At 36.3% G+C, this 27,231-nt stretch overlaps 1 protein-coding gene across 2 annotated transcripts in view; it reads left to right on the top strand.

Annotated features, from left to right (window-relative positions):
- The window catches only part of FBXL4 (F-box and leucine rich repeat protein 4), a gene marked incomplete at its 5' end in the record, with an annotated part of 54,298 nt that extends 27,627 nt beyond the window's left edge, over positions 1 to 26,671 (top strand). The window contains 4 exons of one of the 2 annotated variants that reach the window (XM_079716509.1): positions 1,483 to 1,696; positions 17,604 to 17,675; positions 21,201 to 21,513; positions 26,129 to 26,671. In XM_079716509.1, coding sequence (XP_079572635.1) covers positions 1,483 to 1,696; positions 17,604 to 17,675; positions 21,201 to 21,513; positions 26,129 to 26,292 — 763 coding nt within the window. In that variant the 3' untranslated portion in view covers positions 26,293 to 26,671. The remainder of the gene's footprint in view (positions 1 to 1,482; positions 1,697 to 17,603; positions 17,676 to 21,200; positions 21,514 to 26,128) is intronic. The other variant, XM_079716510.1, reaches the window with a different exon arrangement.
- Between the last annotated feature and the right edge of the window lie 560 nt (positions 26,672 to 27,231).

Here is a 27,231-nt window from a genome sequence, read left to right as displayed (position 1 = left end):
TGAGAATTTGAAGGAAGGTGAGGGTGGTTGTGTGAAATGCCACAATAAATCAGGTAATACAAGGCCTGGAAAGAAAGGCCATTTAATTTGGCATTTAAAAGGAAAGGATGAATTCAGGGAGAGCAGAACGTACGCTGCAGTGGATTAAGAATAAAGGGATGTTCTTGGATGTTTGGGTGTAAATAAGATGTGTGGGCTACTGAGTTATTTGCAACATTTAAAATTTGTAGCAATTAAATTTTTTAATTGTTGTTTGAATGTGTGTTGGCCAAGATTTCACTTTTATTTTAATGTTCGTGGGGTACTTTGGTCTTTGCAAACTGCTTTCACATTATTGTGGGATGTTCAAAACCACAGGGTGGTGAATGCTGTTAATATGTTTCTAGTCTGCCTTCTACATCTGAGGAAATGCTGAGACTTGGGTAAATGCCTTTTCCAAGGTCACATGCTAGGAAATGGTGGAACAAGGCAAAATATCCATCTTTTGACTTAGAAGTCCAGTGTTACTTCCTTTACTTTCATAAGTGATTGATTTAGTCAGTTTTATGTTGCATGTATATTTGTAAGCTAATAATTAAATCATGTAGAAAAAAGATGTGGCATAAATAAAATAACAGTATGTGACTGATGTGACACTGAGATGGGCAAGAAAACGTCAAGAGACCTGGACAGGGATGAGTGGTGCACTTGTTTAAGGGATAAACAGGTGCACCACTTGTTGATAAAGTTTCAGGGATAAGAATACTTGTAGGCTCACATTTTACTTTTATTATCAGATGATGATTATGGAAAGGACTGTTTTCCCCCCATCTGTAATGTAATGAAGATACATATTGTTATTACTACTCTGATAAAGGGTTTTGTATCCTCCACATGAAGTTATTTCTGTGTATTTTGTGTGAAGCTGCAATTGAATATCTTGTAATAATTTCAACGTCAGTCTAGGCATTAAATAGTATCAGTTACAAGGAACATATCTCAACAGTATAGTTAAACCAACCCAGAAATTTTCTTAGTTGAGAGGAGACTAGTCTGATTTGTTTTGAGGTCATTTAGAGATGGCACTTTGTGTGCCACATTCAAAATAAATTATCCAGTACTGAATGGGTACTGTTTAGGGAGAAATATCTTCCAAGAGTTTTAGAGTTTTGTTATGTTTTGTTTATTGGCTCTCCCAGCTCAGATGTGAATTACAGGTAAGTAGAAGAAAAGCACCCTCTGCTTTCTTAATTTCCCACGTAGCAGTAGCTGACCTTTTATGTGATGTGAATCCATTTTATCTTCTTAGGTTGATATATTTTAGCCTAACCGTGCCTGTTTTGGCATGCAGTAAATGAGAATTTAAGTGAAACAAGTTTTTTATTTTCCCTAATAGAAATCTATTTTTCTGAAGGTGTCTGCTTAGAGTCGATATAATTCCAAAGTACTTGCAAGAAATATCTTTTAGTTTTATGAAATTCACACAGAACATTGTTTTTACAGGTTTCTGAAGGTCTGTGGATCTGAATTAGTGCGTCTTGAATTATCTTGCAGCCACTTCCTTAATGAAACTTGCTTGGAGATTATTTCTGAGATGTGTCTAAATCTACAGGACTTAAATCTCTCATCCTGTGATAAACTACCACCTCAAGCTTTCAACCACATTGCCAAATTATGTGGCCTTAAACGACTCGTTCTCTATCGAACAAAAGTAGAGGTAAGATTTACACCTCTGCTAGTGTTAATAGCCAACCGAATATTTAGTTACCTGTAATTGCTCATAATAATGTGATTTCTGATTTTCAAATAGTTTAAGTGTATGATGCAACCTGACTATTCTAAAATCATTAGAGCTGGCTGATTCAGTCATTTCAGATTAGTCTATTGTGTTGTGGTTATTTTTCATTTTAAGAAAATGTTATCCTCTGTGCTCTTAGAATTTTTGTAATGCTGTTTATGTTTCTAGATAAAGAAGCAAGCAATGGGCTGAGGTGAGCCGAAATGCAGGCAGGGAATGAATTAGAGAAAGAGGTGGGAGGAAAGTATGTAGGAGAACATTTGCTTGGAGCGGGAGGAAGCAAAGTGGAGTTTATCCAGGACCAGACTTTGGAGTTAAAATCCCTAATACATAGTTTAGGAGTCTCATTAAAGAAAAATGGAGTCATATACTATTTATTGATCTGCTTGCTTTTTTTCACATAGCTCTAGGACATCTTACCAGGTCATTACATATACTACCACCTGACTGTTTTCATTTTTTTTTTATTGGAGTATAATTGCTTTACAATGTTGTGTTAGTTTCTACTGTAGAACAAAGTGGATCAGCTATATGTATACATATTACATTTTACCATAATCTACTCAACTGTTCCCCAAATGGTCAATATGTCGGTTTTTCCAGCTGTTTTTCTTTTACAAACCATCTAACGATAACATTATTTTACACAGAGTTTTATATGTACCGGTTACTATTGCTATAGGATAGAGTTCTGTAAGTGGTATATCTGGTCACAATATGTGCCTGAGCCCCTGTGATAAACATCCACTTACTGCCATATACTTGTTTCCTCTACTCCAGTAATGTTGGCCTTCTTTCTATTCCTTGAACATTCTGGTCCAGTCCCAGATCACAGCTTTTTCTCCTCTGCCTGTCTGGAATATCCTTCCAGCTCATTACATGGCTGCCCTCTTCTCAACTCAATGTCCAACTTAAATTTCTTTTTTTCAGAGATGGCTTCTTAGACATTGATAAAAGGTAACCCTCCCCCCCTTCTAGTTTGCTTCTGTCATATCACCCACAGTGTATTTTCTTTTTAGCAACTTTATCACTATGAGATTATCTTATTGGTTTTCATACTGTCACCTGTCTCCTCACATTGGGATATAAGTTTCATGAAGGTAGGACCCTTGTCTGTCTTTTTCATTGCCGTGTTCCTGGTATCTAGTATCATACTCGGTAAAGATTGGCCATTCAGTAAATATTTAAATGAATGCATAAGATAGCCAAATTACTTTTCCAAAATGGTGTACCCCACTCTAGTGACCCCTTGCCTGTCTTGAATGTTGCCTTGGCCAAGTGTTCAATCTCTCTCTTTCCTCATATCTAAAGTGGAGATAATAAAAATACAGATCTCATAGGGTCATTGTGAGAATTAATTACATGTAATGTACTTAGAGGGTGCTGAACACATAGTAAACTCTCAATAAATACTAGCTACTAATAACAGTAGTAAGAGTATGGCAGTTTCGTGGTATGTTTTACTATGTGTTAGGAAAGTCTCCTCTCTATTCTTTTTAAACTTAAAATAAATCCTTGTATACTATTCTTTCGGATATATTTTTCAGCAAGGATTTTATTAGCAGTGCCTTTATTATATTTCATTTTGCTCTTTAATAAGGCTTCCTATCTGTTCATATAGGTCTTGTTTTACATCCAAGAACATGTTATAGTTTTCTTCTTTCTGGTTAAATTTAACCCTTCTATTTTTTAGTCTCAGATACTATTTTCTTTTATTTAACTTTAATTGGTTATTGTTAATATAAAGAAAAATTAGGTTATTGTATATTTATCTTGTATCTGCTCACCTTACTGAATGCTTATAATTGTTCTAATAACTTATGTCTTTTGGGTTTTCTAGTGATACAATTATATAATCTGGAAATTAATATACTTTTTCTCTCTGTTCCAATATTTAAAGTGTTGCTACATTAAGTAGAACTTCATAAATAATGTAGAATAATAGAGTCACAATAGGTATCCGTTGTATTTCTAATAGAGAGGGAGTTTTTTTTTTAATATTTATATAACAAATATTTGCATGCCTGTTACATGCCAGGCACTGCTCTAGGCACTGGAACTTCATTAGTGAGCTAAATAGAAATTCCTCATGTAGCTTACTAATTTTATATATTGTTTGATGTTTCTTTCTGATAAGTAGTCTTTATCATTCTCATTTGATTAAGAATATTTTTATCAAAAATGTATATTGTATTTAAAAATTTTAAAGCCTCCATTACCACACTGATCTTTTTTCTTCTTTTATTTATTAATATAATGACATGTTGAACAATCCTTACATTCCTGCAGTAATTCCTACATGTTTTTAGTTTTTTTTTTTAACATCTTTATTGCAGTATAATTGTCCTACATGTTTTAACTTAATATATAGCTGGGTTATTTTCCTAATATTTTGGAGCCAAGCTTTATCATTTAGAATCCAATATTTTGGATTCTAGCTTTATCACTTACAAACTATGTTACCTTGAGAAAGTTTCTTGACCCCTTGTGCTTCAGTAAAGTGGAGATAATGATAGTATGCCTTTCAAAGAGTTGTTATGAGGATTAAATGATTTAATATATATAAAGTGTTTACAACAGTACCTGGTTCATTGTAAATATTCTTTAAGAGTTAAGACTTATCAATACTTTTTACATCTGCTTTCTTCAATGAAATTGAGCTGTGTTTTTCCTTTTCATGCCATTTTATCATGTTTGGAGCTGAGATTATGACACCTTAGCAAAATGATTTGTGACATTGACATCTTTTTCTTTGATCTGGAATAACTTTAACAAATGAGAATTATCTGTTAGAATTTATCTATAAAACCATCTGGGTGTATAGCATTTTTTGTTGGTAGATCAGAGTAGATATCTTCAGCTTGACGTAGTTTTTAAACTAATCTATGGAAGTCTGAATATAGTATTCCTGGTTTGGGGCAAAATTTTTACCTAGAGTTTAACTGGTGACCTGCTTTGTTGGAAAGAAGACTTTGATTCTAGTTCTGGCCCTACCAGTGACTAGCTTAACTCACATAGTCTCTCAAAGTCCAAGATTCTTTCTTTGTAAAATGAGAGGACTATTGTCCCTGAATGCCAGTTTAAAGATAGTGTTAGCCCATGTTTTCACTGGTCTGTGGTGAAATGACTCATCATTTATGTGGGTGTAAAATTGTCAGCTCTCTTTTCTTGGGTAGACCTATCTATTCTGGAATTATGCCACACCTGCTTTTTACTGGTGTATTTACTGTTTTATATTGCTCTGTGTGTCTGATATCCTCTGAGCAAGATGATGCCTCATTTTAAAATATTCTGATTAAATTTAACTTTAAGAAGAAATGTAGCATAGTTCATTAATAAGTGAAACTTCAGGAAGAAAAATCGGGTAAAAACCAAGAAATTATATCAACTTGCTAGGCATCTTACATCTGTGATGATTTGTAAAAATATATTCCATGTGATGCTTTTGAAATGTCATAAATTAACATGATCTAAGTGTCAGGGAATCATTACATAGTCCACAGTTTTCTTCCATTTACCCCAAGAAACTGATAGAATATGACTACATATTTTTTTTAAAGTGTGATTTATAGGAATTGAGAAGATTTCATCTCTCAAGAGTGGAGACCTATACATATGTATCCAAGTCTAAATAGCATCAGCTCAGCTTCCCTCAGTTACTTAAACATAGATGTGAAATCACTGTATGACTGCATTAAGTAAAATTTGGTTTGTACCATATGTTACTACCTATTAAAGTTTGTTTTTATTTGTCTATCTGCTAAAATACCATAAAATCATTTATAAATTTACCCTACACAATTTTTCTGACATTTAGTACATAGAAAAAATTATACAGTTGATTTTCATTGATCTACAGTTGACTTACAATAAAATAAAAAATAGTGTCATCTTAGTGATATAAATGGCAAAATTCAAAATTAAGAAAAACCTACCCAGGCAGTGTTTACTTTTACAGCTTCCCAGGTCTCTCTGCCTGTACTTTATTCACTTCTGTTATCTTGTCATTCCCACGGGCACCAAGTAACTTAGAGGAATAAAGGGAAAAGACAACACAATCAGCTGGTCTCTTTTAAAACAAACAGAAACCACAGCACTGGTATTCGCATCAATCTATAAGCACCTCCCTTGTCACTTAGGCAAAGCATTATGTCACCCCCTTTTCCCTTCCATATGTTCACTGCTTCAGTCCTGCACTCAATGATGTTGGTGGATGGGAGAAAACAGAGTGAGAAGACAAGATGTAGGGGATTGGCTTCTCTCTAAACCTTCCACATAATTGCTGGCAGTACATTCAGATGTTATAAACTGTCTTGGAAAGAAGGAATAGCAGTTGACTTCAGATGCCTCTGATGGCTCTAAGGAAATATATGAGGAAAAAAAGAAGATATGAATTTGAACTTCCTGGGAGAGGTTTTTTTTTTAAAGGAATACATATTATCCAGTGCCACTTTTACCCTTGTTTTTCTAAACACTACATAATTATAAAGTAAGCAAAAATTAGTATTTCAAAATATTGACTCTATTATAGCTTATAATCTTCAGAGAGGTCAGATTTATGATGTAGTAGAGTTATATTTATGTGCCTATATATAATTTACATTAATAAATGTAATGTATTTATGCCATTTTATAAGATTGAAGCAAATCTCTGTGCATAGTGAATATAGCTTTAGAGGATATTGGAGACCTGGGTTTTAGTCCCAAAGTTTGGGAAAACTTACTGAATACGTTGTTTGCTGTCCTAGACATTTCGCATATGATTTAATCCTCTACACTAGTCTATTGAGAGTAGGTGTTACTCTTAAATCTTACATATGATGAAATGAAGGTCCCAAAAGATTAATGTTTCCCAGTGGCACAGAGCAATAAGTTAGAGTCAGGATTTGAACCCAGAATTGGTGGCCTCAGAGTTACAGTGAAAATTGTAAGATACATAAGAGCATAGAATAGTAGTTATTCCAATAGCTTGGCTGCCTCTATCTAAAATAGAGCTTTTCTCTTTACCACTTAATCCTTTTCTAATCCGTAATTGGTAAGGAAATATAACATTGTAAATAAGATAAACAACATTTTGATCCAGTGTAAAATGCAAACTATTAAGTTATATTCTGTAAACATTTTCTAGTCTAAAATATCTACTATAGACAAATGGACTTTTGCCTTTTATTTTTATTATGAGCAAACTTAGTTTGAAGTCTTAGTTCTGAATTTATAACAACAGTTAGTTATTCAAATTACATTTAGTATCATTTAAGTAATAGTTTGTAGAATCCGTACATGATGAACTACCTCAAGCACATGGTTTATATATATAGGCCAACTCTCAATATTACACTATAGTGGGGAGCGGCATTGTTACATATAATTTCCCCAAATATTTTAGCATGTAAAGTGGTGCATTGTTGATGTCTAGGTAGTGTGTTCTTAAGTGGTTAGGTATAGCCAGACATATTGCAGGTCTGGTTACTCAATAAGAATGAGAAGGCAGGGGAACAAAACTATAGTAGGGTCAGAATTGCCTTATATAGGTAGATCCTGGTGTGCTGATGTGGCACCTCCCTGAGCCAATGGTGAAACAGGCAGTGGGCCCAGGGCACTGGGCTTCTCTGTACCTGACATTTTACCAACAAGGCCTGCCGCATTGACCACTGAGCCTCATGTGTAACCTTGTCAGACACTGGGGCTATATCCCAGTGCATTTCATTTGTACTGCTTAATTGCTGCTTTGGTAGTCAACTGTGTGAGAGCAACCTTAAAACAAGCCCCAAGTGTCATTGTCACCAATTTTTGAGCCCAGCCTTTTATGAGCTGGCCTAGCTCGTTAAGATTTTTCTCCCCAGCTCCACTGCTTTGGCTAATACCATAGCTAGTACCCTACAGTGAGAGGAAGCAGCAGTAGGATCTTGTTCAGACTTTAGGTATGGTTAGAACTGCTTAGAAGTGAGGTCTGGCTGTTGATTCAGACATTATTTGATAATTTAAAAGCTGGGAAGATATTTGTTATTTGGTCTGTATCAGAGATCAGTGTCAAAAACCTCAGTCCTAGAGAGTTCCAAGGTGATGGAGGAGTAGGAGGACGTGGACTTCATCTCTCTCTACAGATGCATCAGGAACACGTCTACAGATGCAACAGTTCTCACAGAACACCAGCTACACACTAGCAGAAGACCTTGGACACTGGAAAAGACTGTAAAGATCCCCGTATAACTGGGTATGACAAAAGAAAGAAGGGAGAAGGAGGAGGAGAGGAAGCGGGATGGGACCTGCACCCTGGGGGGTGCAGGGGTGGGAAGCTGAAGCAGGGGAGAGATTCCCGCATCCGGGGAAGCCCCCTCACTGATGGAGAAATCGGTTGGGACAGAGGGAAGCATTTGAGGCTGTTGGAGGAGGGTGAAGCGACCAATCTGTGGCAGATGGGACCGAATGAAAAAACTCAGTCCTTCTCTTGGCTTTCCCACTTGACAGATTTATGTGCTTGGGTCAGTCACTTATACTAAGCTAAAGGTTTATTTATCTGTTAAAAAAAAACTTACCCTATCGCATAGGCTATTGAGAAGACCAGATTAGGTCGTACATGTAAACAACAACACACTTTATAAATTAGATGGACTTGTGTAAATGTGAAAATGATAGTATAGGTTTACTCAGCATAGTCCTACACAATCATTCCCAACTTTGTGAAGTATTCTTTTAGGTCTTCTTAAATAGGAATATCTTTTCCATCATGTGCTAAGAGAGATTTAGGCCAAATTACTGCTTTCACACTTATGACCTGTTTCTGCTAAAAGGAATGTTCATTCCTAACTTAAAAACTCCCTAATGGGTGGGACCATGTTTGACTGTTTACTTTTTACAACCAGTACATAGTACAACCAGTACGTAGTACAGTACTACTACGTAGTACGTAGTACACTGTACTATACACTGTACATATTCACTATAGTGAATATGTCTAGTAGATATTCAGTAAACTTGTGTTGAATGAATGAGTGATAACTCTTGCTTGTCAATTCATTTTTTCTTTATTTGCTAAGTTAGTAAGCATAAGTTTGTCTTTCTACAGAATAACCACATCAACTAAGCAGAGGGGTGGGTGGATCTACAACTTGGAAAACTTGTAAGAAAATATTTGAACTGTATTTGTCCAGAATTTTTAGCTCTAAAAAATAGTGAAATATAGTTCTATTTGTTTTGTTAGTTTATTTCATGAGATCTTTTTCTTTCTGTAGGTATGTTTAGGATTGTGATGAAAAATCGCTTCATCAGAGAAATAGCAAATGTCTTCTTATAACATCAACCAAAAAAAGAAAATCATTAAATAACCTCTTTTCAGAGTTAGGGGTATACATTTGTTGAATTTCAGCAGTTGTGGAGCAGTAAATATATGCCTGGTGAAAAACAAGATAGTACTAGGTGATGGAGAGACAGAAATGACCCTCAAGCTGAGATTTAGACCCTGTTTATTGCGTGATCCCAGCATAACTAGTGAACTGAGTGGTTAAATGCAGTAATTTTCTTTTTACTGAATTTGGTAGATCTTTTAGAATTGTATAAGCAAGACTTTTAGGCAAAAGATGGGAACTTAGAGCAAACAGGAAGGAGAACTTTAGTTGTACTTAGTTTCTTCTGCCATTCGTGACAAAGAAGTAATTATAGTAGAGTGAGGTATATAATGATTGGAAAGACTTTAAGTACCTTTAGTCCTTTTCATCTCTATTCACAGGATTCTTATTATTTATGGTAAACATTAACTGCAAGTACTTCTTTAGACATACATGATGATGTATTCTCATGAGAGGAGGGCTATAGAAATTTAACTCATTAAATAGACTTTTAAATACTTAAAAGGAAAAAGCTTTTATTTTGGAATAATTTTAGACTTACAAAAAGTGGCATAAAAAGTAGATTTTCCTACTATATGCATATTTTTTTTCCTGAACCATTTGAAAATAAGTAGAAGATACAATTCTCTTTTACCCCTGAAGGGACATATACCTGCAACCTATTCGTAAATACTTGTGCATGGGCTGAATTGTGTCTCCCCAAAATTCATATGTTGAAGTCATAACCCCCAGTACCGCATAATGTGACTGTATTTGGAGAGAGGGCCTTTAAAGAGGTAATTAAGTTAAATGAGGCCATTAGGATGGGGCCTAATCCAATATGAGCGGTGTCCTTTTAAGAAGAGGAGATTAGGACACAGACACACACAGAGGGAAGACCATATGAAAACACCGGAAGGAGATGGCCAGTTTCAAGCCAAGAGGAGAGGCCTTAGAAGAAACTAACCCTGCTGACACCTGATCTCAGACTTCTAGCCTCCAGAATTGCAAAAATTAATTTCTGTTGTTTAAGCTACCCAGTCTATGGTACTTTGTCATGGCAGTTCTAGCAAACTAATACAACTTACAAAGGATAGCATAAGGATAACTTTTTAACGTATTGCATAAAAAGTGACTTCAAGAGAAGTCCTTTGCATTGTCTAAAACAATCTGGATTAGTGTTAGGAATTTGAGCCTATTTACTTTTTCTTTGGGAAAAAATATCTGAAGTTGGGGGTGAGATGGGGCATGATAGGTAGCTCAGTAAGAATGTCATTCTGTTGCTTAGAAAAAATATCTGAAGTTGGGGGTGAGATGGGGCATGATAGGTAGCTCAGTAAGAATGTCATTCTGTTGCTTAGCAGCAGACAAAAAAACCAAGAGTGTTTTTTTAAAAGTTGGAGTTATAAATGGAACACCTGCATCCAATTTTGATTGCCTCACTTCAAGAATGATAGAGCATAAATTGAAAGAATTTGAAGTAGTGAAAAAACTGATTATAGGTATTGTAGGGGACTAGTATATGACAGTAATCCATAACTGTGGTTCAGCAACTGTTTACTTGGCCTACTAGACTGGGATGACAGTTTCAAGGACCCCACTGCCTTCATCTTCATGAACTAGAAGACAAACAAAAGTAGCTGACCTTTACTTCTGTTGGATATCAACACTCTCCTCCTAGTTTCTTTTTTCTGTGCCAGTTTATTCAGCAGAGTGAATATATAAGTAAAAATGCATACCACCCTGTCTGTTAATGAAAGCACCTGAGCTTTCCTACAAAAGGTACATAAACTGTCTTTTGCAAACAGCATGATTTGATTTAGTGCCATGAATTTGCTTTCTGACACATAGATAATGGTGTTCTCCTGACTGCGTTCTTATTTGATTTAGAGAACACATTCCTGTATATTGGTAAGTAGAAGCAGGGATGCTCTTTCTTTTAGTAGAGCAAGTGCATTTAACAGACTTAAGGAAAGGAGTGGCCTCTCATCAGCGCCACTGCTGATTATTAACTAAGATCGAACAATTGAAGCAGGAAGAACCTACTTTGGTCACCTAAATTGACTAATGCAGGCTGTCATTAACTGTCACCTAAAAGGCAGTCCATTTCAGACAGATTTGTTTAGCTAGACAACATATAAAACAAAAGATACTAATAATTACTTTGTTCTTAAACAGAATCAAGAATTAAGATTTTAATAACTTTTACTGTATTATATTCTAAAACTAACAAACTTTTAAAAGTTTTTATGTCTCCAGACAAGAATATGTCTATACTTCTTTTCTATCCTGGATTGCTTTATAGAAGTGCCAGTGGGAAGTGCCAGGCTTTTGGTAGGATTGAGTGTGTGTGACCTGCATGATGGGCTATGATTCAGTCACAGTTGAGAAGCTTCTTGGGGGTCAGATTCATTATCATCCACATTCATGACAGTAACCAGTATACCGGGTATAAGAAATCTACCTGGTAAGGACGCATTCATTAGAGATAGCTGATTAACACATTCTCTCACTGTTGGCATGTCACAGGGGAAACCAGATCACAGTTATAAGACCTGTCTGGTGAGTTCAGAATGCGAACAGTGAGCATTAGTTATGTGACTTAAATGCTTAAAGGCATCAACACAAAACAGATTGATACCATCCTCTTAACAGGAAGGAAAGACATGCTTTTGGAAGAAAATAGATAAAGTCTTTGGACCAGTGCACCCTCTTCAGCTGAGCATCGTTTAGATGAACAGTGTCAATCAACCAATGTGTGCTTCAGATTCCTATGTTCCCTTGATGGTCCAACCCTTACCCCTCTGATCAAAACATTCTTTCTTTTATATAGGCAATAAGGTTACAGTCAAGTCCAGCTGGCGTGCAAACTGCCATGACTTTTTGACTGCACATCTCTGCCATCACCCATCATGGGTTGATATGGAAATTGATCAGTTTAGTCATCTGTGAGCAAAGATGTATTCAACTGTATTATTATAGGAGAGATCCACTACAGTGGTAAAAATAGGCTCTGAAAGGAGACTACAGGGCAAGGCAAATGTGTGTGATTTAGTCTTAGGTTTTGTTCTTTGGGTTTTTGGAATTTAACACATTATTTGAACCTTTTACTAAAATTTCTGAGACTGTGGTCTAGGGTAGGTCTACAGTTAGGTTTAGAGAACTTTCCTTTTTTTTCCTCAAAGGCATGTATAAGAGCTTTATTAATTTATGTCATTTATGATCTTGAACACTCTCTTTTTAGAGAACAATCAGAAGTCGTACTTTTCCACCACAATGCTGATCTTCAGGTTTAACCTATAAAAGACAATATTATTTTCAAGTTGTGATTATGTATCAGTATATAAACTATACCGTATTGTATATTTAAACTGTATAAAAGAACAATTTGGTTTATAGCAAATATCTATAAAGTAATTGAATTGAAATATTCTAAATATAGTTAGTTTCAAGTACTTTAAATAGGTCTTAAAATACTTCAACTTTTATTCTATATTTCCCTTCCCCAAATTTAGAGATTGGAACACTGGGGCAAAAAAAAAATTAAATTAGAGAAAGAGAAATTCATACATATATGTAGATGGATCTTCAATTACAATAATTGAGTGATTGTGTTCTTAGGATTTCTTTGGTGGTATTTCTTGTGTAAATTTATAAATTTTCATTTAATGACCATACTTTCATAAAATCCTATCTCATTACTTGTAGTTATTGCTGTGATATGTTTGAAATATATCATCAGTGAAAGTATACTTGTGATCAGGTGATGTCACTAGTCTCTCTGTTTTAGCTGGTGCATGTCTGTGATATATAAACTTATCTATTTCTTTAAGATGCTTTCTAGGAATCAGGGTTTGTTTATTTATTTGTTTGTTTTTGCCGTGCCATGCAACATACGGGATCCTAGTTCCCCGACCAGGGATGGAACCTGTGCCCCCTGCATTGGGAGCATGGAGTCTTTTTTTTAAAATAAATTTATTTATTTATTTATTTATTTTTGGCTCTGTTGGGTCTTCGTTGCTGCGTGCGGGCTTTCTCTAGTTGCGGGGAGGGGGGCTACTCTTTGTTGCCTTGTGCGGGCTTATTGCGGTGGCTTCTTTTGTTGCGGAGCACGGGCTCTAGGGGTGAGGGCTTCAGTATTTGTGGCGCATGGGCCACATGTAGAGAAATACAGACTTGGGATCCTATCTTCCTATACTGAGTGTTACAAGTAAGGGTTGTATTCTTTATTAAAGATAAGCAACAATTTTTAACTGCAAAAATTTTTAATTGCAAAAATTATTAATTAGTTATAATAATTATAAACCTGTATTAATACAAAATATGAACACAGCATTGCATATGTGGTTTATGTAAGGTCTCATTATAAAATGTATATGGTATGCATAATTATAACTCTACTAAGCTATAAATCTGGAATATCTAAGCCATTTATGTGAGTATAATAAGTATCAGTTATCATTTTATTAAGTATTTTTGCTTAGCACTTTAGTAATGTGGAGCATAGGAGATTTTGAACTTTATGCGTAGCATCTCTTAAAAAGCTGTCAATGAAAATTTGAATTCCTGCTTTCTTTTACCTCTTAATAAATTTCCTTGTAACAAGTAGAGGCATTAATAATTCTCTATAACTTAATAGTTATCCTTTGGATTTTGAGGCTGCTAAACAGGGTTAGTAGGTAAATTTTAGGTTGAATATAAAAGGGTTCTTTATTTTTTTTTAATATTTATTTATTTATATTTTGGCTGCGTCAGGTCTTAGTTACAGCACTCAGTCTCTTCATTTTGATGCGCGGGCTTCTCTCTAGTTGTGGCGTGTGGGCTCAGTAGTTGTGGCACGCAGGCTCTCTAGTTGTGGAGCACGGGCTCAGTTGCCCGGCAGCATGTGGGACCTTAGTTCCCCAACCAGGGATCAAACCAGCATCCCCTGCATTGCAAGACGGATTTTTAATCACTGGACCACCAGGGAAGTCCCCAAAGGATTCTTTCTTTATGAACATAAATCCTACTACCAGGTGCCAGCTTTACCTAGGGTATGTTTTGAAAATTCTGTAAAAGAAATTAGCATGGAGCCAGTCACTTCTTAGTGACTCCAGTTCCACAGTGATTTAAATAAGGTTGGCCTTTGTTTAAAAATTGCAAACTCATTTGAAAATGAATCTGCTGCATTGCATTGTTAAAACTCTAACTATTTAAATTGTGTTTTAATTTTATAGAGCTACTCTTGTGCTTTTATTGAATTTTACAGGTCTAACCAGCAGAATTTGTCAATTTGGGAAGCTAAAAGATATCTTAAGTCTTAAGTAAGAGGTTCATAAAATTGTTCAGTTTTTATTTCTGAATACCTTTTTTTGTAGTATACTTAATATAGGTTTATTCCATCTATTTGTGTGTTCTACAAGGGTAAAAGTGATGCAAGTACTCGTTAAGGTAGAATTGTTTTCTTAAGTTGGGGGTGGGTGAATTCTTTCTGCGAAGGGCTGGATAGTAAATATTTTGGGCCTTGCAGGCCATATGGTCTCTGTCATAACTATTCAGCCCTGCTGTTGTAGTGTGAAAACAGCTATAAACAATACATAAATGAATGGGTGTGCCATGTTCCAATAAAACTTTATTTACAAAAACAACCAATGGGCTGAATTTGGTCCATGAGCAGTATTTTCTCAACTGCTTTAAATCACTGAGACTGTGGTCTCTCTAAAATCAGGTCATTTTATGTCTGGAAGTGAAGAGGTAGTTTCTCGTTTTTACTTTAGCATCAATAGTAGTACTTTAATTCTGAATACTAATAGCATAGAGAAAGAAGATACTAAAGATATTCTAGGAGGAAATCGGTTAACTGAATTTGGATAGATTGCAAGCTGATCTATAGATGTGTGCTCTATACCTGGGTACTCCCACCATCTCTGGCTTATCATGAGCTCTGCTGGAGAAAGTCAAGAAACTGTTAACTTGTGCTTGCTCACCTCAGTGCTACCAGTCAACCCTTTTATTTATCTCTATTTGACTCCTTGTTACATTCCTCACAGCATCCCTTCCAAGGTCATCCTTATCCCCTTATAGCTTGGTCTCAGCGTTTGATCTCACATCTCTTATTTAGCAAAGATGTGTGATATTCAATATGAATCTCTTATGTTCTATGTTCCTTTTTTAAGGTAGGAATGAAAAATGATAATTCTACTACTAAATGAATTTTTTATATATAAATTTGTTTATTTTTTAAATTTTATTTTTGGCTGCATACGGTATTTGTTTTTCTCTTTTTGGCTGTGTTTGGTCTTCATTGCTGCTCTCCTTCCTTAGTTGCAGCGAGCGGGGGCTACTCTTCGATGCAGTGCATGGGCTTCTCATTGCGGTGGCCTCTCCTGCTGCGGAGCACGGGCTCCAGGCATGCAGGCTCAGCAGTTGTGGCATGCAGGCTCAGCAGTTGTGGCGTGAAGGCTCAGTAGTTGTGGTGCACGGGCCCTGCTGCTCCGCGGCATGTGGGATCCTCCCGGACTGGGGCACGAACCTGTGTCTCCTGCATTGGCAGGAGGACTCCCAAGCACTGCGCCACCAGGGAAGCCCTAAATGAATTTTTAATTCTCAATTTAATATGCAGACTGTGTAGGTTATTATAAAATATTTGCCTGAATAAGTATAATAGGCCATGGATTCCTCTTCTACGACTTGAAATTCCTCCAGAATGCATCTACCCTTACACAGGTATTTTCTAGATACGTAATTATGAGACTATTAATTCAAAAGTGATCATAATGTATAGTAAAGTTATGTAATTTTCAAGCATGTTTTTAAACTCTGAGTCATGATACAGGTCACTTCTGAGAAAGTATGTGAATGGATGGAGGGATACACAAATAGAGTAGATAAGCAAAGAAGGCAAAATGTTAAGATTTGATAAATCTGAGTTGTGACTACATGGGTGTTTATTGTCTTAGACTCTATACTTGTCAGCATATTTGAGGTTCTTCATTGTAAGTAATTTAAGAATAAATGACCAAACAATTTCCATGAATCATGAATGAGGTATATGTATATGTATTTTTTTTAATTTAAAATTTCTTATCCACAAGAATATATGGGATCCTCTCTAAAAATTCTCTACTATGTTCTGGATCTTGCTCTGGGAAAATCTTATAAAACAACCTTGTGATAAGATCTGTACTTTAATAAAAACAAACCTAATGTCATTTTCCCATCAGTAAGTTAAAATAGCTAAGTATTATGGAGAATCTGAAACTTAATTTATCTTCATATACCTCTTCTGATGTCAACATTCTGAGAGCTACATGGCATTGTCTTATAAATGTTATAAGTTGTGTTGAAACTTAAGCATAAAATCAATATAAACTTTTTTTTGCTTAAATTTTAAAAAATTCATAACAGTGAAACAATTAGTCTTAAGTTTGGTACCAATCTAGGGCCTATTATAACTACTATCATTTTATTTTTGCCCTCAGTTTATTTTAAATGAAGTACTTTGTTACTTTATTTTCTCAATAAGAATCTGAATAAATGTTTTGTGTTGTCATTGGCACATTCTTCAATCCCTCCCCAACTGATAATTTTTTCGTTTCTGAACACTTGGAGTAGATTAAACAGAGGCTGTATAATATCATCTTAATTTTGCTGGATATGATTTATTTAGTTCAGATGTTTAGAAAGTTTGCCACATGTTTGTGTAGTATTTTTTTCTTATTTATAAAAGGAAAAACTAGAAATCTGAATGCTTTGCATTGCTCGTTTTTAAATTTTTCATGGCAGGCATGTCATCAAGTGAAATTTTGACTGTTCAGAGATATTTCAGGAACCATGATTATGTAGCAGTCTCAGACACCTTTGGGTTTCTTTAGTGGTGAGACCGTTTCCATTGCACAGGATGGATGGGCTGAAATGGCAGGAACATGACTAGAAAGTGCACGTTTCGGTCAGCATGTTGCTAGTGACAGGTGCTCGATGGTTGTTGGGATCCTTGTCAACAAAGAGAATTCTTTGACATTAAAGTCACCGGCTCAATCCTGATTTGGGGTGGCTATTGGCAGTTCCATCAGCCTGCAGCTGATCAGTGAATGTCAGAGCTGCCGCTGTTCTACAGTTGTCACCAACCCTTGGTGCTTTTTTTTTTTTTTTTTTTTTTTTTGGAGGGAGGGAGGGATGGTTTAACTTGTCTTGTTCAGTCTTCACCAGGCTTTCAAATTGCTTACGTTTGGAAAATGCACTGAGAGGTCATAGAGAATATAGGTGTCTTTAGGGCATGCAAAATCATATACAGAGTGACGACTTACTACATGGAGACGAGTAATGATTACCTTGACTCCAAGCCAATCAATGGTGCGAACACCTGGGGACTCATTAAATGGCATTTGTGGTGTTTGTAACCGAGGTTTTGAGCTCTATTTCAGGAAAAGCAGTGACAGCCTTTAATGTCTAATTGACCTCTTCTCTTTGTTTCACTTTCTTGTCCTTTCCTTACTTGCCTCTGATGTGGTTCCTGATGGCAGCAAACAGCCCTGCTCAGCGTTTTGAACTTCTGTTCAGAGCTTCAGCACCTCAGTTTGGGTAGCTGTGTCATGGTAAGTATTTGAAAATTCTTTATTCTCAATTGCTGCTTCTCTTCTTCTTCCCATGGGTGACTTTTATCCTGACCCTCCCCACACCCACCCACAGCTTTTCAGATTTATGGATAACTATGTGCAACCCGCTTTAAAACATTTTTCTTAAATGGGAGAATTTGTCTTTGAAGCATTGACATTATTTATCTGTGAGAACAAGGAAAGAAGTATAGTGTGGTGCAAAGAGTGTGGTTCTGCCTCAAGCCAGATGTTGTCTCAGACAAGCTATTTAACTCTCTGGGCTTCTTTACAAAATAATATATTAATCATACCCAAATGCTGGTAAGTTTTTCACAAAGCTAATACCCAAAGTCTGGTAAGTTTTTCACAAAGCTAATTTTAGTTTTTGAGTTCAGAGGTTATTTTCTGGCAATGCTGATGACAGTAGGTAGGTTTATTTTGTTTGTTTTACTCTGCTTACTGAGTAAGATGAAAAGATGGACACCAACCTATGTTGGAACTAATTTTTTTGAAACGTTACTGGTCTGTGAAATCCAAAAGCCTAGGGACTGTTGGAATAAATAATCTTGAAAGTCCTTTCAGATATAAAATTATAATTTATATGTCACTGGAAGAGTTCATGGGATGAATTAGATGTTTTTCAACTAAATTACATGGTTAATAAATAAGACTGACACTCAAGGGACAGTAGAACTCTGTGTGCGTGTGTGCACACGTGTGAGCCTGTGTGCATGTGTACATGCGTGCACACTCACGGGAAATGCATCTCCCAATATAACTGACTGTGGAGCGATCCATTCTTCTTTATTTTCTTACCTGCCCCCCCATACCCAAAGCAGATTCAGGAGATCCTAAACCATTCCAGTTTTGCATCCACTTATTAGGGAGACCTGGATAAGCAGGATGGTTGCAAGATCAGAGGAGTTTTTAGGCCTTATTAAACGCCATGTATGGGCTCAGGCCCATCCCGGTCTCAGAACCAATCTGAGAGCCCACAAACTCAGCATTAGGTTTCCCTTCTGGTCAACTTTTGACGTTAGTAAGCCATTTCATGGGCTTCTGTTGGGTCCTTCTAGTGGCTCTTCTAGATGGGCTCAGTGACACTCCATGGCACTTTCTGTGACAACGTACCAACCAGTTACTGTCACTTGGACTTTGCTTATTGTTAGCCTGCCTTCTTTAGATTGGTAAGGACCCTGCTTTGACTTTGGCCAGAGGTATTTTATTCTGCCTGTTAATTACCTCCCCATAACCTAGAGCAGCATTCTCTAGAAAAGCAGGCCTCTAATCACAGACACTTTAGAGTTGGAATTATGTATGTTTAGAGTTGGAGTTAGGTGTAGTTGAAGTCAGCATTTTCCTAAGTTGACCTATGGAACATTAGTCCTAAAAGATATTCAAGTTAAAAAGTTGTGTATTGTAGGGGGAAAGAAGGGGGAATAGGAATTCTGGGTCTAAATTAGGAAACGATGCTCCTATGTCCTCCCCCTGGAGTTTTCAATGGTATGTTCTACAATAAAGAAACAGTTTGCCTTTGCTTAAACCAGTGTTTTCCAACTTTACCTGACTAATGAACCCATTTTTTCATGGTACATCTATTATTATGTAATATGGTATGGGAAATGCTACTTTAGATAAATAGGCTCTTTTTAAATTAAAGTGTATAGTTACCAGTATTGTTACAATTGATATTTATTTGCCAGGAAATGAAGTTTTAAGGACTTGACATTCGAAGTTCAGAAATACTGCTAATATTGCTGATACTGCTACTAACGTGATGATTGAAACATTTCATACCTGTCACAGAAGTACTGTTCTTCACAGCAGGTCTGGGTTCACCAGGACAGTAACACAGACAGCTCTCGGTTGATACTTTAATACCATGTTTATTTCAGTTTCTTTCCTGTAAGCTGACCAAAAGGCAGGATGATTCATTTGATATTTTATTTTTGGCCATCAAAATAACAGCAATCAGAATCATGGGTTTTGGAAAGTTTTTAAATTGCTCCTTTCTAAAGAAGCTAATTGGCTGCACTAATGATCAAAGCTACAGTTTTGTGTTGTTTGGGTCCACTCACTTAAGAAGATAGTTGTATTTACCCAAATCGATTTCTCGTGGTCTTCTGCATGATTGTTCCTGAAGAACCTTCTAAATCATCACCACTGTATCTAATCCATCAGCTCTTTGGCTCTGACTCAAAATATAGCCCCCAACCTGTCCACTTCTCCAATGCACTGCTTCACCTTAATCCAAGACCCAGCATCTCTCCTCTGCGCTAGTGCAGGCCTCTTCACTGGGCTTCCTCCTCCATTCATACCCACCTTAGACCATCCTCCAGAGTCCGGAGGGGTTTTTGTTTTAATGTGAATCATATTTGTTTCAAACCCTCCATTGATCTCCTTATAGTTAAGATAAAAATTCAAAGTCCTTCACGGCCTGATGTCCTGGCCCCTGCGTAGTTCTCTGGCTTCACAGCCTGCCCTCTCTCTCACTCCCCTTGGGCCGTGTACCCATCATATTTCTGTTCCTTGAATGAGCCACGCTCATTCCCAGAGATCCCGGCAGCCACCACTCCCTCCCTCAACCTCTGCCACTCTGATCACTCTCATGTCACCCTGTTTTATTGTTTTACTTATCACTCTCTGAATTTATTTTGCTCATTTATTTGTCTGTATGTCTTTCCAAGAAATGTGAACACAGTCTTTTTTTTTTGATTCACTGTTGCTCCTAGTATCTGGAGTGATGCTGGCACATCGTAGATGAAAATATGAATAAACGAATGAACAAAAGGAAGTAATCATTGGAAATGTTTGCTGTTTAGTTTCCTTTTGACTTCTCATGATAATGCTGATAACTGATTATAACAAAATCAAATGAAACTCCTAAAAGAATCTGTTTAAAGAAACATTATTAAAACATTCAAAGCCCATGAACTGAAATGTTTAATTCTTGAATAGTAGAAGCTTATCCCATGATCATGAGGTAAATCATTGGACACCTCCAATAAATGACAGCAGCTAACTTATCACAATCTAAATTATTTTTCAGGTTGCATTTTCAGTCCCCAAATGCCTCATTTAACCCAAAACTAGTATCCTTATTAGTACCATCAGCATATTCACTTACTATTTTAGAGCCTAGCTAAGTGCATACCTTTATCAGGGAGATCTTACATATATCAAAGTAGCAACAGCACGGTCAAAATGGGAGGCATACAAGGACAATACATAATCCTCAAATTCTTTAAGAGGGACTGAGGATTTCAGACTGCTTTGGGATTTAATTCATTAACATCCTCTGTCTGGAATTCTGTTAAATGGATTTTTAAGTAAGTGATTACTCTCGCTGTTTTACAAAACCGTGGCAGATCTGTGAGATGAGTGGGCAGATCTGTGTTAATGACAATGTGGGTCTGTTTGCACAGAAGCAAACAACAGGAGATGATTAAGAGTGCTTTAACATGCTCAAAACAGTTTGTGTTTCTGAGCATAATGTGGGAAAGATTGAAATTATTTGATTTCCAGATTGAAGACTATGACGTGATAGCTAGCGTGATAGGAGCCAAGTGTAAAAAACTCCGGACTCTGGATCTGTGGAGATGTAAGAACATTACTGAGAACGGGATAGCAGAGCTGGCTGCTGGGTGCCCGCTTCTGGAGGAACTTGACCTCGGATGGTGCCCTACTCTGCAGAGCAGCACCGGCTGCTTTGCCAAACTGGCACGCCAGCTTCCAAACTTGCAGAAACTCTTTCTAACAGCTAACAGGTCTGTGTGTGACACAGACATTGAAGAACTAGCATGTAATTGTACGAGATTACGCCAACTGGACATATTAGGTAAGGATACAATCTATACATTTCTTTTAAAGCCTTGACATAAAAACTAACCTCAGACTTTTTATAGGGAGAAAAAAAATTCTTGGATACAATAAAAATGTTGTCCTGATAATTATAACTATGCTTAAGTAAAAGAGTGAGGGCAGTAACAGAATTTTATAGTTGAACCTATCAGAAAGCTCTAAATAACCATAATTCTTGGTCTAGTAAGAAGAGTGAGAATTTGTGTGAGCTGTGTTCTCTATTATTATTGACAGATAAGAAATTAATCCGTTTGTTTAATGAATTCGAGACACACACACACACACATATGGCTTCTTGATGTTAAATTCTTGATAAAGGAATATTGTGAAATTTCCATCCCTGATGATTCTAGTTTTTAGGACTAGTTCTACCCTAAGGCAGAGCTATTGAAAATCCTTCCCAGTGCTGGGATTCCTTGTGTCTCTTTTGCAATTTACAGCCAGAAACCCTGTGATATTTTGTTACTTCTGACATTGGCCAGAGGTGCTAGCAATGCCACAGTTGTAATTGCCCACACAGTGGTGAACCCAAATAGCACTTGCACTGTGTTGCTAGTAATCTATTAATACTAATAGATTAGTCCTTGAAGTGCTAATTATATCCTTTACTGTTTATTCAACATTCAACCAAAGGGAAACCTGAAGATTTTCAACACTTATGTTTGTAGTTTCAGTTAAAATCTCTCCACAGTCCAGGCTTACGGTACATTTGTAGATGTTGCTTATATAGTTGCATGTTACTTATTCAAGTTCCTTGTAGGCAGAAATTCTTGCTTAAAAATTTAGGAAGGGAAAATTAGGCATATGGGATTAACAGATACAAGCTACTATATATAAAATAGATAAGCAACAAGGATATATACACTGGAATGATATCAAGTATCTTATAATAACCTATAATGGAATATAATCTGCAAAACTTACGGCATCACTGTGCTGTACAGCTGAAACTAACACAATGTTGTAAGTCAACTGTACTTCAAAAAAAAATAAAATTTTAAAAATCACTAAAAACAGTTGACTGAAAAAAAAACCTTAGGGAGAAATTGTTGCCTATTATATGTACACTTTAGGCTAGATACTTCATCTGTGTTATATTTTCCTTAATCTTCATCGCTCAGGAAGCTGGGTATCATTGTCTTTTCATAGATGAGGACACTGGAGCCAGCAGTTAATATGCGGCAGAGCAAGGGTTCACGTACAAGGGTTTTGTCTCCACAGTCAGTACTGTCTTTTCAAAACACCACACCACTTACCTTGCTTGTTTCTTTGCCTGCCTATCTACCTTCCCCCTTGAATTAGCTTAGACTTTTTTTAATAAGGTAATTATTTTGAAACATTCAAGAAAAAAGTCATGAATTCACAGGGACAATGAGGAAAGGCAGTCAAGGGCCTTTTAAAATGATCACTAATTGCGTCAGGCTTCACTTCAGAGGATGGTGCCATTGTTGTTTAAAATCTAGTTTACAATTCTCTCTCCAAAAAACCCTCAAATAAACCCCCAAAAAACCATACACTAGAGATGGAGAGTAGCCAGTATCTGAAAGAGATGCTACCAAAGAAGTCAGTAACACTGATCCCAAAACAAAAGCACAATTGTGATCAACAGTGGGTTCAGTTGTCAGGTGGCCTAAGTTTGGTCTATAAATGTATGAATTACTTGACAGAGACATAAAAGAAAAGCAGGTACGAAGTATAAAGACTTCTTTTTGAAGACATTTGTGACTTTCATGAGCATAAGAGCAAGGCAGTATCATTATTTATTATGTCAAATCTAATTACCGATGCAAGATGACTGTCATGCGAATATGTTGGAACATCTTATTTCAAATATAAAGAGCACAGTAAAAAGTAATATCACTAGTAGTCAATAATTAATATTGTTAACAACAACATGACTGTGCTTTATACTGCTCTGAGCATATATTAACTGATTTAATCATCACAACAACCTTATGAGGTAGATGTATTATTAGCCACAGAGGAGGAAACGGGTGGAAATAGGTTAAGTGATTTGCCCAGGGCTCATAACTAGTAAGGAATCTGGACTTGAACCAGAGTCTATGCTTCTAACCACTGTGCTATGTTTTCTTTACTTTTATTGTTGTTTTTTGGTTTCCTTTCATCGTTTAATGTTAGAATCCGTATTTTTTTTTAAAAAAGGATTCTTAGTTAAACCATGCTGATATTCATTATTTTATTTGTCATTTTGTGATTAGCACATATGAATGTTAAGTGGCATATCTTCGTCATACTAAACGTACTTACCGATCAGTACAAAGCTGAATAAGACACAGTCCTTGTCTTCAGGAGTTGAAAACCTAGCAAGAAGGAATAAAACAAGCATATAAATAACTGTAATGCAAGCCAGAAGCAAGTCCACTTTGATGGGGCTCAAAGAAAAGAGAGTATATATATATGATCAGAGAAATAAGGAAAAGCCTAATTTAAAAGACTAATAGATATTTGAAAGGTATCCTTAAAAAGTGAGCAGGAAATTGGGGGAGAAGGGCATTTTAGGCAGAATGAATAGCATGAAGCAAAAGCAAAGGTGTTAAAAGTACAGAATATCTTTAGAGAATAGGCAGTCTAATTTGATCTAGAATGTTGGTATAATGGAGGGTATCCTGGAGAGTTTTGAACACCAGGATGAGGAGTATGCACAAAATTAAGCAAGAGGTTTTACTGGGTTTTAATTAGGGACATGAGTGATATATTTAGAGCTGTGTTTTAGGAATACTTCTCTGGAAATGAGTAGTAGGTGAATTGGAGAAGGAAGAAATCAAAATCAAAGAGATTAGCTTCAATAATCCACCTCACGAGGGTCTACACCAGGGTGATGGCATTGGGCAGTTAACCACCATTCCTTCAGTTTTCCATTCATTACACACTTATTGAGCATATACTGTGTTTGGCATTATTTTAAACACTGGAGATATTCAGTGCCCTGATGGAGCAAGCTGACTGAAAACAGAATTGTGTCCTAAGTGGATAACAAAACAACAGCACAAAGTACCCTGGAAACATAGGACAGGTGACCCTAGCCCAGTTAAATGTTCAATCTCTGACTTCCTTCCCTGGCAGTCTCTTAGGCTTTAGGAGCTCCTAATTTATCAGGAAACTCAGATTCTAATGACCAAGACTGGCAGATAGAAAAAAGTCACAGCCCTAGGTGAAAAGCTCCACAGAGCCAAATGGCTTAGGTGAGGTTCTCTGATCTTATATAACAGAAACCCCCTCAAGATAACTTAAGCATACGAAAAAGTCGATTATTATGAAGATACAGGTGTCCGTCTCAGATCCCATGGGTAGAAGCTGGGTATGGTCAGACCTCAGGAAAGACTGGAAAACCATCAAAAGGCGAGGAAGCTTTTTCTCTTTTTCGTTCCTTCTCCTATCCTGCATACTCAGGCCCCTGTCCCTAACCCACACCCTCTGCCGCTGTACACTTACAGAGATGTTTGTGTCTGCTTCTCCCTTTGGTTTTGCTTTGTTCTTTTCTTGTCATGCTGGCCATCTCTGTTCCTCTGGGTACACATGGCTAAATATAGCAGCCCTGACCCAGTTTTCCATGTCCTTAGTTCAAGAGATCAAATGGGCACTGGAAGCCTTACTGAATCCCAATTCTAAATTCCCAGGAGAATCTGCATTGGTTTATCATGGGGCCAGTCGCAGCCAGGGTAGCACTATAGTTACAGCTTCTGGTAGAAATATAGTTACTTCTCCCTTCTCATGGCGGGGAGGGGCAAAGAAAGGATTTCTCAGAGAAAAAGGCATAGACTAGTGTTTCAGAACATTCAATCCCCATCCCAGGTATATGTATGTAATACGATGGTGATGATTTTTTTTCTCCTTAGAAAAGCTATAGTTACAACAGATGACATCTTAGAGCCTAGTGATATTTGGTACTTATTGAGTGCCTGCCATGCATGCATCAGGTGCTTTACATAATTTATATGATTTATAACCCATCTGAATATCTCATAATCACTTCAGATTTAACATGGGCTAAATAGTACTCATCATCCATCATTTGTCTTCCAGTAATGACATTTTATACCTACCACTTACTGTAAAACTTATCAAATTGTGTTGTAGTTATTTGCTTTCAACTCTAGTCAATGAGTTCCTTAAGGCAGACATGTGTCTTACTTATCTTTGTATCTCCAGTGCCTGAAACAGAAGTTTCTACAGGGTAGTCGCTCAGTAATTGCACTGCATGGAATTAGAGGTTGAATCATTAAGTATTGCTGTCTGATTTGACCCATGGGTTCAGGAAAATGAGATGTACAAACAGTTTTGAACTGGGGTGAACAGAAGTAGGAAAGTCCGGAAAAGCTGATTGGAAAGGGTAGGAGGTAGGAATGAAGATAGAATGGGTAGAGATTGACAAAATTCAGGTCCTAGATACCAATTTGGCTGGGAAATTTTATGTTTTTTAACAGGACTATTTCAATATGAAGTCTTGTTTTAAGGAATGTTTTTAATTTGTAAAAGTCTATTTTAAGTGTATTTTAAATAATAAAAAGGGACTTTTATCAGGATATTATATAAATGTTATATAATATTTTGTTTGGTTTTTTTAAAAACAGGAACAAGAATGGTAAGCCCAGCATCTTTAAGAAAACTCCTGGAATCTTGTAAAGATCTTTCCTTACTTGATGTGTCCTTCTGTTCACAGATTGATAATAGAGCTGTGCTAGAACTCAATGTGAGCTTTCCAAAAGTGTTTATAAAAAAGAGCTTTACTCAGTGACTTCATATATGTCTTATAATAAAATTAATGTGCTTTTGTAGGGTTTTGTTTTGGGGTTGGTTTTGTTTAATTTTTATAATGGTGGGAATATCTTAAGACATTTGTGGATTTTAAAGAAAAATATGGAACTGTCCATTAAATCATTAAATCAGTGATTTAAACGAAAGTTTTCACAAAATATTGTAAGCACTTTCCTTCAAGAATATGTGAGTGGCTCATATTATTTTTGTCTTATGTTAATCAGTGATATTATGCTTTAGTCAATAACTAGATGTTTAATAAAAGAGTAATATGGAAATATTTTAACTTATTTTGAAAGGAGCACTTTGAACAATAAAGTATCATGATATTTATGCAAGAATAAAGTTAATTTTTCACACTTCCATGTAAAGATGCCTTATTAATTATAAGCCTTATGACCTGACCAGTATTTCTTTTGGTATGTACAAAATTTTCAGAGTTGGTTGGAGAAAGAATCTTACTTTTTATCTGTTAAGATTATTTTTTACGTTGATATACTAATTCTTCAACTTGAAAATTTTCAGTTTTTCCAGTTTTCTTCTGATATATTTATCTATTTTACTACTGGATAATAACAGTAGTAAAATATGGGCATAATCAAGGACAAGAGGTAAACTATTAAATGAAATAGTTTTCCAGCTGTTCAGCAGATGCCTTAAAAATTTGCCAGAGGGAAAGGTTTAAGACTTCTGCATTATATGTGGATTTTATTTTTATTTTTTTTCTGTGCCCCAGCACCTTAAATAATTAGAAATCAGGGACAGTGGAGAAAAGGCAGGGCTGTTTCGGATAGCAAACTAATACTAAATATATAGTGTAACAAAATTTACTTTCCCGCACAGGGCAAAATGTTAATTTCCAATATCCACACATCCTAGAGTGATCCCGTAGAACTCTGCTGTCCAATACAGCAGCCAC

This window comes from Hyperoodon ampullatus, assembly GCF_949752795.1.
Source record: "Hyperoodon ampullatus genome assembly, chromosome: 12".
Taxonomy (NCBI): domain Eukaryota; kingdom Metazoa; phylum Chordata; class Mammalia; order Artiodactyla; family Ziphiidae; genus Hyperoodon; species Hyperoodon ampullatus.
The sequence above is the reverse complement of the archived record's forward strand: the minus strand, read 5'-3'. Positions and strand labels throughout refer to the sequence as shown.